General features: G+C 43.2%; 2 protein-coding genes across 2 annotated transcripts in view; one reads left to right on the top strand and one right to left on the bottom strand.

Annotated features, from left to right (window-relative positions):
- LOC109419125 (uncharacterized) overlaps positions 1 to 16798 on the bottom strand; it is a 319242-nt gene that overhangs the window by 294916 nt on the left and 7528 nt on the right. The window lies entirely within an intron of this gene.
- Positions 611 to 1447, top strand: LOC115263365 (protein O-mannosyl-transferase TMTC4). The gene is made up of 2 exons (XM_062859411.1): positions 611 to 776; positions 848 to 1447. The coding sequence occupies exons 1-2, from the start codon at positions 723 to 725 to the stop codon at positions 1361 to 1363; spliced, it is 570 nt and encodes a 189-aa protein (XP_062715395.1). The 5' UTR covers positions 611 to 722; the 3' UTR covers positions 1364 to 1447.

Raw genomic sequence — 16798 nt, 5'->3', positions numbered from 1 at the left:
AGGTTCTATAGGGCACTGCATGAAATTACCTCCTTCTCTTTCACTCTTACAGAAATTTTGTAAACAACAAGGCCAAGAAACGTCAAAATCCCATACAAAATCAAAACAATGCAGAGCCCTATTGATTTCAAGCACTGGCACAGTTGTCTCTAGCCCATTTTGTAGTACTATAGGGGAAGGGCACGCAAGGAGAATGACACTATCGTTTGTTTAAGCTCCCCCCCCCACAATATCCTGATAGCCATTTATAGGACAATCATGTATGATTGTAGCCAACCAAGAAAGGATTCTAAGAAGTTGTAGGAACTTTGCAAGACATATTTTGCTGGTAATTGGATTAATTTTATCAAACGCTGCACAGAAGCCCGTGTCGATTGAGTCTAGCTATTGACTTTAGTGAAATGGTAACAGTTATTTATGCAGCAGCAAAATATAATTCGCTTTAGGGTATTATTTTGCTATACTATTTGAGAGCAAAAGCGGAACAAATACAAAAACCAAGAAAAACCACCATGAAAATCAAAATCTTGCTTGTTGGCACCACTGTCACGATGTAAACAAAAACAAACATAGATCAAGCTGGACGACGACGCCCTGGCTGCTGGCTGTCTGTCAATTAAAATTGTTTACGCGTCGCTTTTTGTCCCTTCGCATAGTTCCCACCTATCGTGCGTGTAGTTTTTAAAAGTTTTACCCGGATTTACCATGTAGATTGTTCAAATATGCATTCCAACCCAATGTCACAACTTCCCCCGAGGCTTACATCCATGGTACAGGTAAGTAGTCATTCATTCTTCAGTTGAATGAATTAGTTCAAGTTTGCTTCTTTCCTCTCCTCCGCAACAAGTACGGCGTCCTGATCGTGCTGTCCACGCTGTGCTACTTCTTCACCCGAAGGGGCGAGTTCGTCTTCGACGACTCGGTGGCCGTGGTCAAGAACGTGGACGTGCTGGATGCTAGCACTCCGTGGGACCGGCTGATGCGGCACGACTTTTGGGGTGCCAATCTGACCGACAAGAACAGCCACAAATCGTTCCGGCCGCTGACGGTGCTGAGTTTCCAGCAGGAGGTGCGGCTGTTCGGGCTGGATGCGACCCGGATGAAGACCACCAATTGGGTGTTGCACACGGTGGTGGGGGTGTTGCTGCCGAGGTTTTTTCGGCTGGTTAGTTGGAAGAGGCCGGGTAGCGCGTGGGGAGTGGAGTACTTGGCTGCGGTGCTGTTTGTGGTGCATCCGATTCACACGGAAGCGGTGGCAGGGATTGTGGGTCGAGCTGAACTGTTGACCACCGTGGGATTCCTACTGGCTGTGATGATTTATGGGAGTTTGTTTGGAGGTAAGTTTTCTTTAGAAGTTGAATAGTGTTTCTTTTTTGTTTATTTTCAGGATTGTCAGCATTCGTACCGCGAAAACGTGTTACAATTGGTGAAGAATGTATAGGAATTTGATGATGTAGTTATAAAATAATAAGCAGATGATTTGCTTCGGTGTACCGATACATGTGACCGCACTGTTAAGGGCATCGAAAAGACATTGAAAGGACATTGATAACGGATAGCTGTGGACGCTCAGGAATGCGTTTGAAATGGTGGAAATCGCTGGCGAGCTGATTCCAAGATCTGAAGCAAGGAGAAAGTGTGAAGTTGTTTCTGCTGCAGTTTGGGAAAGTACTCCGCTGCTGATCTGAAGACAGAAGGTGTCAACAGCTTTTAACCTTGTCGAAATCTTATGAAGCTCTGATAACTGCCTTGGAATACATTAAATCCGATTAACTAAACCTCGAATATGTGGAGAAACAACTGACCAGGTGAAACGGTCCAGTGAGTATTCGGCAAAATCGGAAGCTACTGGAGAATCTGCCTTCCCCGGAAGATCAGCCACTTTCAAGTGCTGTGGATGCGGACGTTTTGTACTGTATTCCAGGAGAAATCCTTGGAGGAACCCCTGGAGAAATCTCTGCAGGCAGGATCTTCTGTAAGAATCCCCAAAAAAATGCTCCTAGAGGAAGTCCTGAAGAGATTCCTGGAAAAATCCTTTAAGGAGCTCCTGGAAGAGTCCTTGAAAAAACTCCTGGAGCAATCACCGACGGAATTTCAGGACAAATTACAGAGATCCTACAGAAATGATAGACCACAGTGGTGGGGGACAAACTTTCTATATCTGATGATGGTTGAATGAAGTAGGGCGAAACGTTATGCCAAAACGATTTGGAAAGTCTTTTTCACCGAAAAAAATCAACAATTTCGAACTCAACAGTGACTGAAACCCCGCAAAGGAAATGACAGGAGTACGCCAAGCATTTATAATTGCATGTTGTGTTGCTTTTGTTCGGGATTCGTACGCTCCCTCGAAACAAGGCTGAAGCAACACAGCGCTCTAAAGCATGCTGCAAAACTTATCATCAAGCTTGTTCATGAGAAACCCCCAAAGGAAGCATTACAGAAAAATCAGTTCAACTCGTAAATGAACCTCTAAAGAATCGCCGGAAAAATTTGCTGGATGAATCCCTGAAGAAATTCCTGAAAAATCCTGGAGACCTCTCCGGAGCAGTTCCACATGGAATTCCTGAAGGAATTCCTGGAGAAATCTCCAGCGATTTCAGAAGAAATTTCTCAAAGAATTCCTAGAAAAATCCCTGAAGGAGATCAACGAGATATTCTGTAGCACTTCCCGGATGAAACCTTGAAGAAACTTCTGGAGAAAGAAATTCAAGAAAAATATCCCTCAAGGAACTGCAAGCGAAATACCTTTTAGAATTCAAAGAGAAATTTCTGAAGGAATTCCTAGAAAAATCCTTCAAGAAGCCCCTAGAAAAAACCCTGAAGGAGTTCTAGGAGAGCACCCTCAAAGAGTTCGTGCAGAAATTCATGAAGAATTTTCTGGAGAAATCTCAGGGAATTTAGGAACAAATCCCTGAAGGAGTTCATGAAAGAATTTTCTAGAGAAATCCCCGTTGTATCCCTGAAATTATGCCTGGATTAATCACTGAAGGAGTTCCTGGACAATTCCAGGAAGAAAATCCCGGAGAAATCTCTGAAGGAATGAAAAGAAACATCTGAAGAAGTTCATGGAGAAATCCTTATTAGAGTTTTTGGAGAAATATCTAATTCCAGGAGAAATCCCTCAGATTTTCAGAAAAATCCCTGAAGAAACTTCTTGAAGAATTTAAGAAGAAGTTCATAGATGAATCCTCAAAAAATACCTGGAGAAATCCTCGAATGAGTTCATGGAGAAATCCCTGAAGGAGTATATGAAGAAATCTTTCAAAGAATTCCAGGAAAACTACCACAAAGAATTCTCGGAGAAATTCCTGCAGGAATCCCTAGAGAGGTCCCTGGATAAACTTCATATCTGTAGAAGTTCCTAGAGGAATCTTTGGGGGAATTCCTGGGAAAATCTCTCCAGCAATTTCAGTAGAAACCTCCAAAGATATTCTTGGAGCAATCCCCGAAGAATCTTAAAGAGTTTCTGAAGAAATCCCTGAAGGAATCCTTAAAGGAGTTCCTGAAAAAAAATCTTTCCAACAACAACGGGAGAAATTCTCCAGCAATTTCAGGAGAAATCTCTCAAAGAATTCATGGAAAATTTCCGGAAGGATTTCAAGAAGAAATTCATGTAGCACTTCCTGAATGAATCCTTGATGAAACTCTTGGAGAAATCCCTGAATGGAGTTCCTGGAGGAATCCCTCGAGAAATTCTAGAAAAAATACTTCTCAAGGAACTGCAGGCGAAATACCATTAAGAATTCCAAGAGAAATTCCTGGATAAATCCTTCAAGAAGTCCCTAGAAAAATCCCTGAAGGAGTTCTAGCAGGGCACCCTCAAGGAGTTCGTGCAGAAATTCATGAAGGAGTCTCTGGAGAAATCTCATAGGGAATTCGGGAACAAATCCCTGAAGGAATTCATGGAGGAATCCTTCAAGGAGAAATCGCAAAGAACTCCTGGAAAAATCACTGAAGGAATTCCTCTAGAGGAATTCGGAAAGAAGTTCCTAGAGAAATCTCCGTTGTATCCCTGAAATTAGGTCTGGATAAATCACTGAAGGAGTTCCTGGACAATTCCCTGAAGAAATTCCCGGAGAAATCCCTGAAGGAATGAAAAGAAATACCTGAAGAAGTTCATGAAGAAATTCTTGGTAGAGTTCTTGGAGAAACATCTCCGGTAGTTCTAGGAGAAATCCTTCAGATTTTCAAAAAAAATCTTTAAAGAAATTCCTTGAAGAATTTAAGAAGAAGTTCCTAGATGAATCTTCGAAAAAATACCTGGAGAAATGCTCGAATGAGCTCATGGAGGAACCCCTGAAGGAGTTCATGAAGAAACCTCTCAAGGAATTCCAGGAAAAATCCCACAGAGAATTCTTGGAGAAATTCCTGCAGAAATCCCTAGAGAGGTCCCTGGGGAAATCTCATCTCTGTAGCAGTTCCTGGAGGAATCTTTGAAGGAATTCCTGGAGAAATCTCTCCAGCAATTTCAGTAGAAATCTCCAAAGATATTCTTGGAGGAATCCCCGAAGAATCTCTTAAATAGTTCATGGAGAAATCCCTAAAGGAATCCTTTAAGGAGTTCCTGAAAAAAATCTTTCCAGCAACAACATGAGAAATTCCTCCAGCAATTTCAGGAAAAATCTCTAGAAGAATTCCTGGAAATATCCCTGAAGGATTTAAAGAAGAAACTCCTGTAGCACTTTCTGAATGAAACCTTGAAGAAACATCTGGATAAATTCCTGAATGGAGTTCCTGGAGGAACCCTCAAGAAATTCTAGAAAAAACACTTCTCAAACAACTGGAGGCGAAATACCTTTAAGAATTCCAAGAGAAATTCCTGCTTCAAGAAGTCCCTAGAAAAATTCATGGATAAATCCTTCAAGAAGTCCCTAGAAAAATCTCTGAAAGAGGAGTTCTAGGAGGACCCTCAAGGAGTTCGTGCAGAAATTCATGAAGAAGTTTCTGGAGAAATCTCATGGGGAATTTGGGAACAAATCCCTGAAGGAGGTCATGGAGGAATCTTTCAAGGATAAATCTCAAAGAACTGCTGGAAAAATCACTAAAGGATTTCCCTGAAATGATGTCTGGATAAATCGTTCCTAGACAATTCCCTGAAGAAATTTCCGGAGAAATCCCTGAAGGAATGAAAAGAAATACCTGAAGAAATTCATGGAGAAATCCTTGGAGAGTTCTTGGAAAAATATCTTCGCTAATTCCAGGAGAAATCCCTCACAGATTTTCAGAAAAATCCCTAAAGAAACTTCTTGAAGAATTTGAGAAGAAGTTCATAGATGAATCCTCAAAAAATACCTGGAGAAATCCTCGAATGAGTTCACGGAGGAATCCCTGAAAGAGTTCATGAAGAAATCTCTTAAGGAATTCCAGGAAAATCCCATAAAGAATTCTTGGAGAAGTTCCTGCAGGAATCCCTGAAGAGTTCCTGGAGAAATGTCATCTCTGTAGAAGATCCTGGAAGAATCTTTGAAGAAATTCTTGGAGAAATCTCCAGCAATTTCAGTAGAAATCTCCTAAGATATTCCTGAATTGAATTTCTGAGAGTTTCTGGAGAAATTCCTTAAGGAAGACCTGACCAGTTCCTGAAAAAATCTCTCCAGCAATTTCAGGAGAAACCTCTCAAAGAATTCTTGGAAAATTTCCGGAAGGATTTCAAGAAGAAATTTTTGAAGCCCTTCCTGGATGAAAACTTGAAGAAACTCCTGGAGAAATCTCTGGAGAAGTTCCTGGAGGAATCCCTCAAGAAATTCTTTAAAATAATACCCCTAAAGAAACCTTTAAGAATTCTGAAATTTCTGAAAAAGTTCTTCAAGAAGTACCTGGAGAAATTTCTGAAGGAATTTTAGGAGGGGTCCCTCAAGGAGTTCATACAGAAATCCATTTCTTGAGTTTCTGGAACAATCACTAAGGGAATTTGGGACCAAATCCCTGAAGGAGTTCCTAAAGGAATCCTTGAAGGAAATCCTTGAAGAAATCTATCAAAGAATTCATGGAAAAAAATCCCTAAACAAATTTCTAGAATTCCTGTAGAAGAAATTTAAAAACAATCCTCGAAGTAACCCTGAAATAGAAAAGACACGAACACCGTCTTCAGCCAGATGCTGTACAGACTGAACGAAACTTAACACTAGGCAAGGGACACAGGGAGCATGCACCTGTGGATACGGAGAAGAAACTATTCTCACGAAAAGTTTCATCGCCCGGAGAGGGAATCGAACCCTCCTCCCCACAGCATGGTACGATTAGAAGCTTGGTGACCCATGGTTACGAGGCTCCACAATAGTTCCTGGTGAAATCCATGAAGAAGTTCCTGGGAAAATCCCAGCAGGAATTCCTTAAGAAATACCTGAAGGAGTTCATGGAGAAATCCTTGGTGGAGAAAAACACAATGTAACAGGAAAATCCCTGAAGAAATTCCAGGAGAAATTTATGAAGAAGTTCCTAAATGAATCCTCCAAGAATTCCTGGGCAAATCCCCGAAAGATTTCATGGAGGAATCCCTGAAGAAGTTCATGAAGAAATTTCTCAAGGAATTCCAGGAAAAATCCCACAAAGAATTCTTGGAGAAATTCCTGCAGGAATCCCTGAAGAGTTCCCGGAGAAATCTCTGAAGAACTTCCTGGAAGAGTCCTTTCAGGAGCTCCTTTAGAAATCCATGAAAAAATTCCTGCAGAAATCAATGAAGGAGTTTCTGAAGAACTTCCTGAATGAGTTTCTGGCGATATCCGTGAAGAAATTTGAGAAGAAATTCCTAAAGGAGCTTCTGCAGAAGCACAAGTCTCTCCAGCAATTCCAAGGCAAATTCCGCAAAGACTTGCAGGAAAATATCTGAAACAATTTCTGAAAGAACTCAAGAAGGAATTCTTAGAGGAACCGAAGAATCCCTGGAGAAATCATTGGAGGAATTTCAGGGGGAATCAATAAACGAGTCTATGAAGAAATTCCTCGAAGAATTCCTGGAAAACTCTCACAAAAAACTCTAGGAGAAATTCCTGCAAGAACCTCTTTAGGGGTTTCTGAAGAAATTAAGAGTGCTGGAGAAAATTTGAAAGAGTTCCTGGAGAAATCCTTGAAGCTGCTCTTGATGGAATCCCTTAGGAAGTTTCATAAGAAAATCAAGGAGAAATTCTTAAAGAAATTCCTGGAGGAATTTAGGAAGGAGTTTCTAGATGTTCCTAAAGTCGTCGGAGAATCCCTGGAGAAATCCCGAAGGAGTTCATAGAGATAAAAATCCTTTTGCCATGAAAAACAACTCAAGGAATTCCTGTACAAATCCCACAAATAATTGTTGGAAAAATTACTGCAATAATCCCTGAAGAGTTAGTGGAGAAGTTCCTGGAGAAATTTCTGAAGGAGTTCCTGGAGGAGTCCCTTAAGGAGCTCCTTTAGAAATCCATAAAAGAGTTCGTGAAGAAATCCATTAAAGGATTCCTGGAGAATTCCCTGGAAGAGTCCCAGGAGAAATCTGTGAAGGAGTTCCTAGAGGAATCCCTGAAGCTGTTCTTGAAGGAATTCCTCTGGAGTTCCTGGAGATATCCGAGAAGGAATTTGAGAAGAAATTCCTAACGGAGTTTCTGCAGAAGTCTCTCCAGCAATTCTAAGAGAAATTTCACAAAGACTTACAGGAAAATCTCTGGAGTAATTTCTGGAAGAATTCCAGAGAAATTCTTAGACGAATCACCGAAGAAACCCTGGAGAAATCACTGAAGACACTGTGGCAATCAATAAACGAGTTTACGAAAAGCTCTAGAAGAAATTCCTGCCAGAATCCCTGAAGAGTTGCTGGAGAAATCCTTGGATAAGTTCCTGGAGAAATTTCTGAAGGAGTTACTAGTGGAATCCCTGAAGCTTTTCCTGAAGGGATCCCTAAAGAAGTTTCAAAAGAAGCCCATCAAGGAATCCAAGGAGAAATCTTGGAAGGAATTCCCGGAGGAATCCCTGAAGCTGTTCCCTCAAGAAATTCCTCAAGAACTTTTAGAGAAAATTTCTTAAGGAATTCAAAGAAAAAAATCCTGGGTGAATCCCTGAAGGAACTACTGAAGGAATCCCTTATGCTATTCCTAAAGGAAGTTCTGTAGAAATTCCTGGAGGATTCCCTGAAATCCTGGAGGAATTACTGAAGAAACCTTTAAAGAGAACCTTGAATTAACGCTAGGAGAAACCACTAACGAAACTACAAGAGGAATGTATGAAGAACTTCCTGAATCAATCCCTGATAGAATTCCAGGAGATACCTCTACAAAAATTCCTGAACGAATCTCTGAAGGAATCGCTGAATGAATCCCTGATTAAATTCCTAGAGAAATTGCTCAAAAAATTTTCGGAGGAATTCTTGAAGAAACTCCTGGTGGAACGTCTGAAGTAAAAATCTGGAGGAATTCGTGAAAAAAATCTTAGCGCAACCCCTGGAGGAATCCATGACGAAATTCCTGGATGAATCCCTTGCAGAACTCTTGGAGGAATTCAAAAAGTTATTCCTGAAGTAATTTCTGAGAGAAGTTCTAGAGGAATCCTTGAATTAACGTTTAGGAGGAACCTCTTGCAGAACTTCTAGAGGAATGTATGAAGGAACTTCTGAATAAATCCTTCAATAAATTCCTGGAGGAATCACTGAAGAACTTGCTGAATCAATCACTGATAGAATTCCAGGAGATATCTCTACAAAAATTCCTGGACAAATTCTTGAAGGAATCGTTGAAGACATCTCTGATTAATTCCTAGAGGAATTGCTAAAGAAATGCTTGAAGGAATCTTTGAGTGAACTGCTGGAGGAACATCTGAAAAAACCCAGATTAATCCACCTAGTGGTTTGTTTGTTTGTTTGTTTATTATCGACACTTTACACAATTGTGCATTCGTGTCGCCACCTAGTGGTGATAGTGCCTTTCTCGAAGAATAAATATGTATTCATGATCTTTACGTCGACATTAGGGGGTGGAAGCTCAGGTAAAATATTATCTCCTGGGCGCCCATTAAAAACACCACCCCCGGCGAAGACTGGCGCTCGAGCCTAGCTATTTAGCACTGTAGTTGGAGGAAATACCAATGCAGAACCCGTAGCTTTCGGGAAGGTAAGCCCAGCTCCCTGGGTTAGTGGGTTGGTGTCAGGCCCTGCGAGCCAGCCGTAAAAAAGACTAGCACCGGAAAATCAATTAGAGAAGAATGCGAAACGATACCAATGGCGACGACCACAGCGACGAAAAGGGACTTGCGATTGGAAGCTCGGTACGTGGAACTGCAGATCTCTCAACTTCATCGGGAGCACCCGCATACTCGCCGATCTACTGAAGGACCGCGGGTTCGGAATCGTAGCGCTGCAGGAGGTGTGTTGGACAGGATCTATGGTGCGAACGTTTAGAGGTAATCATACCATCTACCAGAGTTGCGGCAACACACGTGAGCTGGGAACAGCTTTTATAGTGATGGGCGACATGCAGAGGCGCGTGATCGGTTGGTGGCCGATCGAAGAAAGAATGTGCAGGTTGAGGATCAAGGGCCGATTCTTCAACATTAGCATAATAAACGTGCACAGCCCTCACTCCGGAAGCACTGATGATGACAAAGACGCATTTTACGCGCAGCTCGAACGCGAGTACGACCGCTGCCCAAACCACGACGTCAAGATCATCATAGGGGATCTAAACGCTCAGGTAGGCCAGGAGGAGGAATTCAGACCGACGATTGGAAAGTTCAGCGCCCACCAGCTGACGAACGAAAATGGCCTACGCCTCATCGATTTCGCCGCCTCCAAGAACATGGCCATTCGTAGCACCTTCTTCCAGCACAGCCTCCCGTATCGTTACACCTGGAGATCACCACAACAAACGGAATCGCAAATCGACCACGTTCTGATTGATGGACGGCACTTCTCCGACATTATCGACGTCAGGACCTATCGTGGCGCTAATATCGACTCTGATCACTACCTGGTGATGGTTAAACTGCGCCCAAAACTCTCCGTTATTAACAATGTACAGTACCGGCGGCCGCCATGGTACGATCTAGAGCGACTGAAGCAACCGGATGTCGCCACCGCATACGCGCAGAATCTCGAGGCAGCGTTGCCGGACGAGGGTGTGCTCGATGTGGCCCCTCTAGAGGACTGCTGGAGTACAGTCAAAGCAGCCATCAACAACGCAGCCGAGAGCACTATCGGGTACGTAGAACGGAGTCGACGAAACGATTGGTTCGATGAGGAGTGCAGAGCGGTTCTGAAGGAGAAGGATGCAGCGCGGGCGGTAATGCTGCAGCATGGAACCCGACAGAATGTGGAGCGATACAGACAGAAGCGGAAGCAGCAGACCCGTCTCTTCCGGGAGAAAAAGCGCCGCCTGGAAGAAGCGGAGTGCGAGGAAATGGAACTGCTGTGCCGTTCACAGGAAACACGCAAGTTCTACCAGAAGCTCAACGCATCCCGCAAAGGCTACGTGCCGCAGGCCGAAATATGCAGGGATAAGGAAGGGAGCCTCCTGACGGACAAACGTGAGGTGATCGAAAGGTGGAAGCAGCACTTCGACGAGCACCTGAATGGCGAAGAGAATGTAGGCACGGAGGACCAAGGCAGCGGAGGAAATGACTATGTTGGTGCAGCAGAGGACGGGAACGAACCAACTCCCACGCTGAGGGAAGTTAAGGATGCCATCCACCAGCTCAAAAACAACAAAGCGGCTGGTAAGGACGGTATCGCAGCAGAACTCATCAAGATGGGCCCGGAAAAGTTGGCCACCTGTCTGCACCAGTTAGTAGTCAAGATCTGGGAAACCGAACAGCTACCAGAGGAGTGGAAAGAAGGGATAATCTGTCCCATCCACAAGAAAGGCGACAAGTTAATGTGTGAGAACTTTCGTGCGATCACCGTTTTGAATGCCGCCTACAAAGTGCTATCCCAGATCATCTTCCGTCGTCTTTCACCTAAAGTAAATGAGTTCGTGGGAAGTTACCAAGCCGGTTTCATCGACGGCCGGTCGACAACGGACCAGATCTTCACCGTTCGGCAAATCCTCCAGAAATGCCGTGAATACCAGGTCCCAACGCATCACCTGTTCATCGACTTCAAAGCGACATACGATAGTATCGACCGCACAGAGCTATGGAAAATCATGGACGAGAACAGCTTTCCCGGGAAGCTGACTTGACTGATAAGAGCAACGATGGACGGTGTGCAGAACAGCGTAAGGATTTCGGGTGAGCTATCCAGTTCATTTGAATCTCGACGGGGACTACGACAAGGTGATGGACTTTCCTGCCTACTCTTCAACATCGCCCTGGAAGGTGTTATGCGACGAGCCGGGCTCAACAGCCGGGGTACGATCTTCACGAAATCCAGCCAATTTGTCTGTTTTGCGGATGACATGGATATTATTGCCAGAACATTTGGAACGGTGGCCGAACAGTACACCCGCCGGAAACGTGAAGCAGCAAAGGTCGGACTGGTGGTGAATGCGGCTAAGACAAAGTACATGCTGGTAGGTGGGACTGAGCGAGACAGGACAAGCCTTGGCAGCAATGTTACGATAGACGGGGATACTTTCGAGGTGGTAGAAGAATTCGTCTACCTGGATTCCTTGCTAACGGCTGACAATAACGTGAGCCGTGAAATACGAAGGCGCATCATCAGTGGAAGTCGTGCCTACTATGGGCTCCAGAAGAAACTGCGGTCAAAAAAGATTCACCCCCGCACCAAATGTACCATGTACAAGACGTTAATAAGACCGGTGGTTCTCTACGGACACGAGACATGGACGATGCTCGAGGAGGACCTGCAAGCACTCGGAGTTTTCGAGCGACGGGTGCTAAGGACTATCTTCGGCGGTGTGCAGGAGAACGGTGTGTGGCGGAGAAGGATGAACCACGAGCTCGCTGCACTTTACGGCGAACACAGCATCCAGAAAGTAGCCAAAGCTGGAAGGATACGGTGGGCAGGGCATGTTGCAAGAATGCCGGACAACAACCCTGCAAAGTTGGTGTTTGCTAACCATCCGGTTGGTACAAGAAGGCGTGGAGCGCAGAGAGCACGATGGGCGGACCAGGTGGAGCGTGATCTGGCGAGTGTTGGGCGTGACCGAGGATGGAGAGCTGCAGCTGCAAATCGAGTATTATGGCGGCAAATAGTTGATTCAGTATTATCATGAATTTGATGTGAACTAAATAAATGAAATGAACGTCGACATTACCCGATGCTCGGAACACTTATACGCTTAATACGATTCATGACCTCCTTATGAACCCAAAATGTGCACATTAATTTTAGATGCATCAAATTACAATATTCCCATAACACATTGATCCATCCTACTTTATATTAACACCGCAGGAATTTAAAATGGTGTGATTGATTTAGATTACTTTGGTCACGATTTTGTTCTCTTGCATTTATGAAAACTGCTCATTATTTCACTTTTAAACTTACCCAACGTTTACCAGGCTATAAAAAAGCCACGATTTGATTTATCGCTAACATTGGTTTTAATCACGCAAAGGACCTGAGATCGAATCCCACTCCCGATAAACTCGCAAAAAGTGAGCTCTTCCTTTGGAAGGGAAGTAAAGCGTGGGTCCCGAGATGAACTAGCCTAGGGCTAAAAATCCGGACACCCGAAACCGGTTAGGTTCGTGATCGTGAGTGCAAACCTTTATTTTCTTGCACCGCGTATCGGCGACGTTGTACTTTTATTCCATACGTACAGTTGATCAAGACTGCGTGTGTGGTGCAAAACGTGATACCAACGGGCGCTAGCTCCAGTGTGCAAAAAAGTGCCAAGAGGAAATTCAAATTTATTACGCATTTTTCAAAGATAATTTAAAGAAAGCGAATAAAAAAACACTCCTTTCGAACTTATTTGCTCTAGAAAACAAAGTTATTTAACTAAACCAATAAATTCAAAGATATTTTTTGGTAGAAAATTTAATAATCTTTCGAATGAGGGTTAAAAAGCTGCGACAAGTTTGACCATTTTCAAGTTATAGCCAGTTTGAGGCAAGCAAGGTCAAAAACATGTGAAGTTCAATTACTAAAAAAAAAGTCACACTTTGCTGTGTCGCATGCATAGATTTGGTTCAATTTTATATTTGGCCGTTTTCGGAGGGATACTCGGAACTGGTTCCGGCACTACCGGCAGTTCATAATGTGGCCTTACCCTACTTCCTGGATAACCAGTCATCAGGTTCTCGGAAAAGCCGTTATTTGTTGTATCGCATGCATGGGATTGGTTCTCTTTTATATAAGGCCATTTCCGGTGCAACTCGGTTCCGGAACAAGGCTGGTTTAGGTATTGACTATTTTCTTGCTAACCGTTCATCAGGTTATCAAAAAAGCCACTGTTTGATGTGTTGCTTGCATGGGTTTGGTTCACTATTATATTTGGACACTTCCGGTGAGACATCCGGAACCGGTTCTGGAACCCTACCGGTTCAGATATGGTCGGAGACTAGTTGCTTGCCATCCTTTCATTAGGTTATCAAAAAAGCGGCGCTCTGATATGTCATATGCATGGGTTTGGTTCACTTTTATATTTGGCCACTTCCGTCGGGACCCCCGGAACCGGTTCCGAGACACTACCGGTTCAGATATGGTCTGAAACTGTTTTCCTGCTAACCGTGCATCAGGTTATCGAAAATGCCGCTGTTTGATGTGTCGCATGCATGGGTTTGGTTCTCTTTTATATTTGGCCACTTCCGGCGGGACATCCGGAACCGGTTCCGGAACACTACCGGTGGTCTGATACTATTTTCCTGCTAATCGTTAATCAGGTTACCGAAAATGCCGCTCTTTGACGTGTCGCATAAATGGGTTATGGTCAATTTTATATTTGGCCTCTTCCGGCGGGACACCCAGAACCGGTTCCGGAACACTACCGATTCAGATATGGTCTGAGACTACTTTCCTGCTCACCGTTCATCAGATAATCGAAAATGCCGTGGTTTGATGGGTCGCATGCATGGGTTTGTTGCATTTTCATGTCTGACCCCTTCCAGGGGTACCGGTTCGGAACACCTAAATGGCCGTAACTCCGGAACGGCTGGACCGATCCGAACCATTTTCAATAGGAAACAATGGGACCAGATTCCACGTCGAATGAACCATCGGTCATTAAAATCGGTTGAGGTTTACTGCCAAAAAGTGACGTGAGTTTATTTCTGTACACACACATACACACACACATACACACACACACACACACATACACACACACAGACATCACCTCAATTCGTCGAGCTGAGTCGATTAGTATATGTGGCTCGACCATCCGGGCCTTCTATCAAAAAGTCGTTTTTGGAGTGAACATATAGCCTTTCCAGTACACTTGGTGTACGAGAAAGGCAAAAATCTGAAGGAATTCGTGAAAATACCATAGAGCAAGCCCTGGTGGAAACCATAAAGAAATTCCTGGAGGAATTCAAGAAGATATTCCTGAAGATATTTTTAAGGGGAGGTTTTAGAGGAATCCTTGAATTAACGCTAGGAGAAACTTCTAACAGAACTTTTAGAGGAATGTTTGAAGCAACTCCTGTATGAATCCCTGAATAAATTCCTGGAAGAATCACTGACGCACTTCCTGAATCAATCCCTGATAGAAATCTCTAACGAATCCCAGAATAAATTCTAGTAGAAATCACTGCACAGCTGTCTGAAACATACCCTGATAGAATTCTTAGATTCTTAGATGAATCATTGAAGAATTTTCCGGAGGAATTTCTGAATAAACTCCGGTAGAAACCCCTGACAGAGCTTTTAAAGGACTCCCTTAAGTAAAATCCAGGAAGAATTCGAGAAGAAAATCAAGGAGGAATATCTGAAGGAACTACTAGAAAAATCCTGAAATCTGGAATCTTTGAATTCTTGAAACAAACTCTAATGGAATTCCTGTAAGATTGGCAGATTCTCTTCTGGAGAAGCACCACTCTGCGGACCAGCAAATTTGTTGACGCTCTTATTAATTGAATGTCCGCTACTTTTTGTTTCGCTAAGGGCTCGCCGTTTGGGATCGTAAGTGAAGTTGTTTCGGTGCAAATTTTAAGAAACTTCTAGAATATTGAATTCCCCGTTCTTAAGTTTGTTCCGACAATCGATTTTAGGGAAATTTACTTCGTCATATGCGCTAATTCCCGTCACATGCCAATGTCTCGTTAGATGGAAGCTATAAGATGTAGACTATCGATAACAGCCTCTATAGCACTGGAAATGGAATACCCAAGTAACCAGTAAGCATTTAAAATAGCATTCCTTCAGCATTATAGTAGCCTTTACGACAAGGCGTTTAATGCTAATTAGCCGTATATGCACCTATAGTGCTACCTCACAGCAGGTTTTGGCAAAATAACGGGCTGTCTTAGGGCCGATTTCTTCACCTCGGCTTAACTCGTAAGCCAGGCTTACCCATATAGTTAAACCTGGCTTAACGCCTAAGCCAGGTGAAGAAATCGGCCCTTAGTGCTATCCCTTTAGGAACGTCGTGACGAAATGTCAAAGAAGCGTAACGCCTCGTCGAGCAAAAAAAAACAAAAATAGATTGACGTCTGCTTCTCGTTCTCTCAGCCTGATTCCCCGCTTCATCGTCCTTCCATATTCCAGCCGGTGCTAGGTGATACTTTTTTGCTGATTTTTGTAGTGATGTAGGTTTGAACTTACGATCCGGAAATTGATTAATCATATCTGCTTCGGATTCTGTTGCTCCTGATCCACGATGCTAAAGCTGTTCCGGTGGCGTGCGTTGATTTAATCGCCAATATAAAGAATGATTCGATAACAGCTTCAGATTCAAATTCAACATCCAAAATCAAATCTTTCAAACAATCCTATGATCCACCAAAGCATCCACCTATTCGGCACATATTTTCCGACGAAATGATAAATAATTGCGTGATTTTTTGATGGACAAGTTCCCAATCCAATCCAGCTGCAGTAATGTTTTCTTTGGTGTTTTTGGATGAGTAGGGGAAAATGAAGAAAAAAATAAGATGCACAAATTTGTAAACAGAAGCATAGGCTCTGTAAGAGAGAGACAAAATGTGTTGCCAAATGCGTAACATATCTCCCAATCTTTTTGCTCCTAGCATTTAAAGAGCAGTTGAAAAGCATTCTGTATGCTCCGAAGTGAAACCACTTCAAGCAGTTGAAATGCTAATTAACAGCCGAAAGCTTTTGAGCAGCACAGCTTATGCTAACTCAAGGCAGCTATGCATTCGAACTGCTTATGTAGGGCAGCAAGCAGTTTAAATGCGTAATACGGGCTGATACACGGCTTATTCAAATGCTTAGTGGTTACCTGGGTAATTACACTAAATTTCACGTTTCAATTTTCCTCCATTTACATCACATTTTTTGTGGTTTTGCGTATGACGAAGCCAACCGAACCAAGGCATTTGCTAGCTAAAATGTTCTTCACACCGTTCCATTTTCAGTTCGCCAGATTGACTTATCGAAACTGATATTCAAATCACACCCGCAAAAGTTCTGTGGCACTTCAAAATTGGATGGCAGATTGCAGCAAAAGCTGTTCAATCGATAAAATAAATCACTTTTTTCCTGTCCGTCAAATGTAAACATTGTATTCGCCTAGGGAGCAAATGTAATCGTACTTTGAACACATGAATTGATTTGGATTGCGATGAATTTGACCGAATTTTTGACCATCCTATGTACACACTTAATTCAGATTGCCGAGATATCAGCATTTTTCCATTCTTTTGCCGAGATTTGCACAGCCGAGTAATCAGCAAACAACAATTTTGCTGAGATCTCAGCAATTTTGAAAGTTCATTGCTGAGCTTCGGCAATCGTTTTGCTGAGAGTCAGCTA

This window comes from Aedes albopictus, chromosome 3 (genome assembly GCF_035046485.1).
Source record: "Aedes albopictus strain Foshan chromosome 3, AalbF5, whole genome shotgun sequence".
Lineage (NCBI taxonomy): Eukaryota > Metazoa > Arthropoda > Insecta > Diptera > Culicidae > Aedes > Aedes albopictus.
The sequence above is the reverse complement of the archived record's forward strand: the minus strand, read 5'-3'. Positions and strand labels throughout refer to the sequence as shown.

Bases quoted from the DNA above. Each gene is read 5' to 3' on its own strand.
- LOC115263365 (XM_062859411.1), top strand. From the start codon at position 723: ATGCATTCCAACCCAATGTCACAACTTCCCCCGAGGCTTACATCCATG. The intron at 777-847 runs GTAAGTAGTCAT...CTCCGCAACAAG, and splicing joins GGCTTACATCCATGGTACAG to TACGGCGTCCTGATCGTGCT.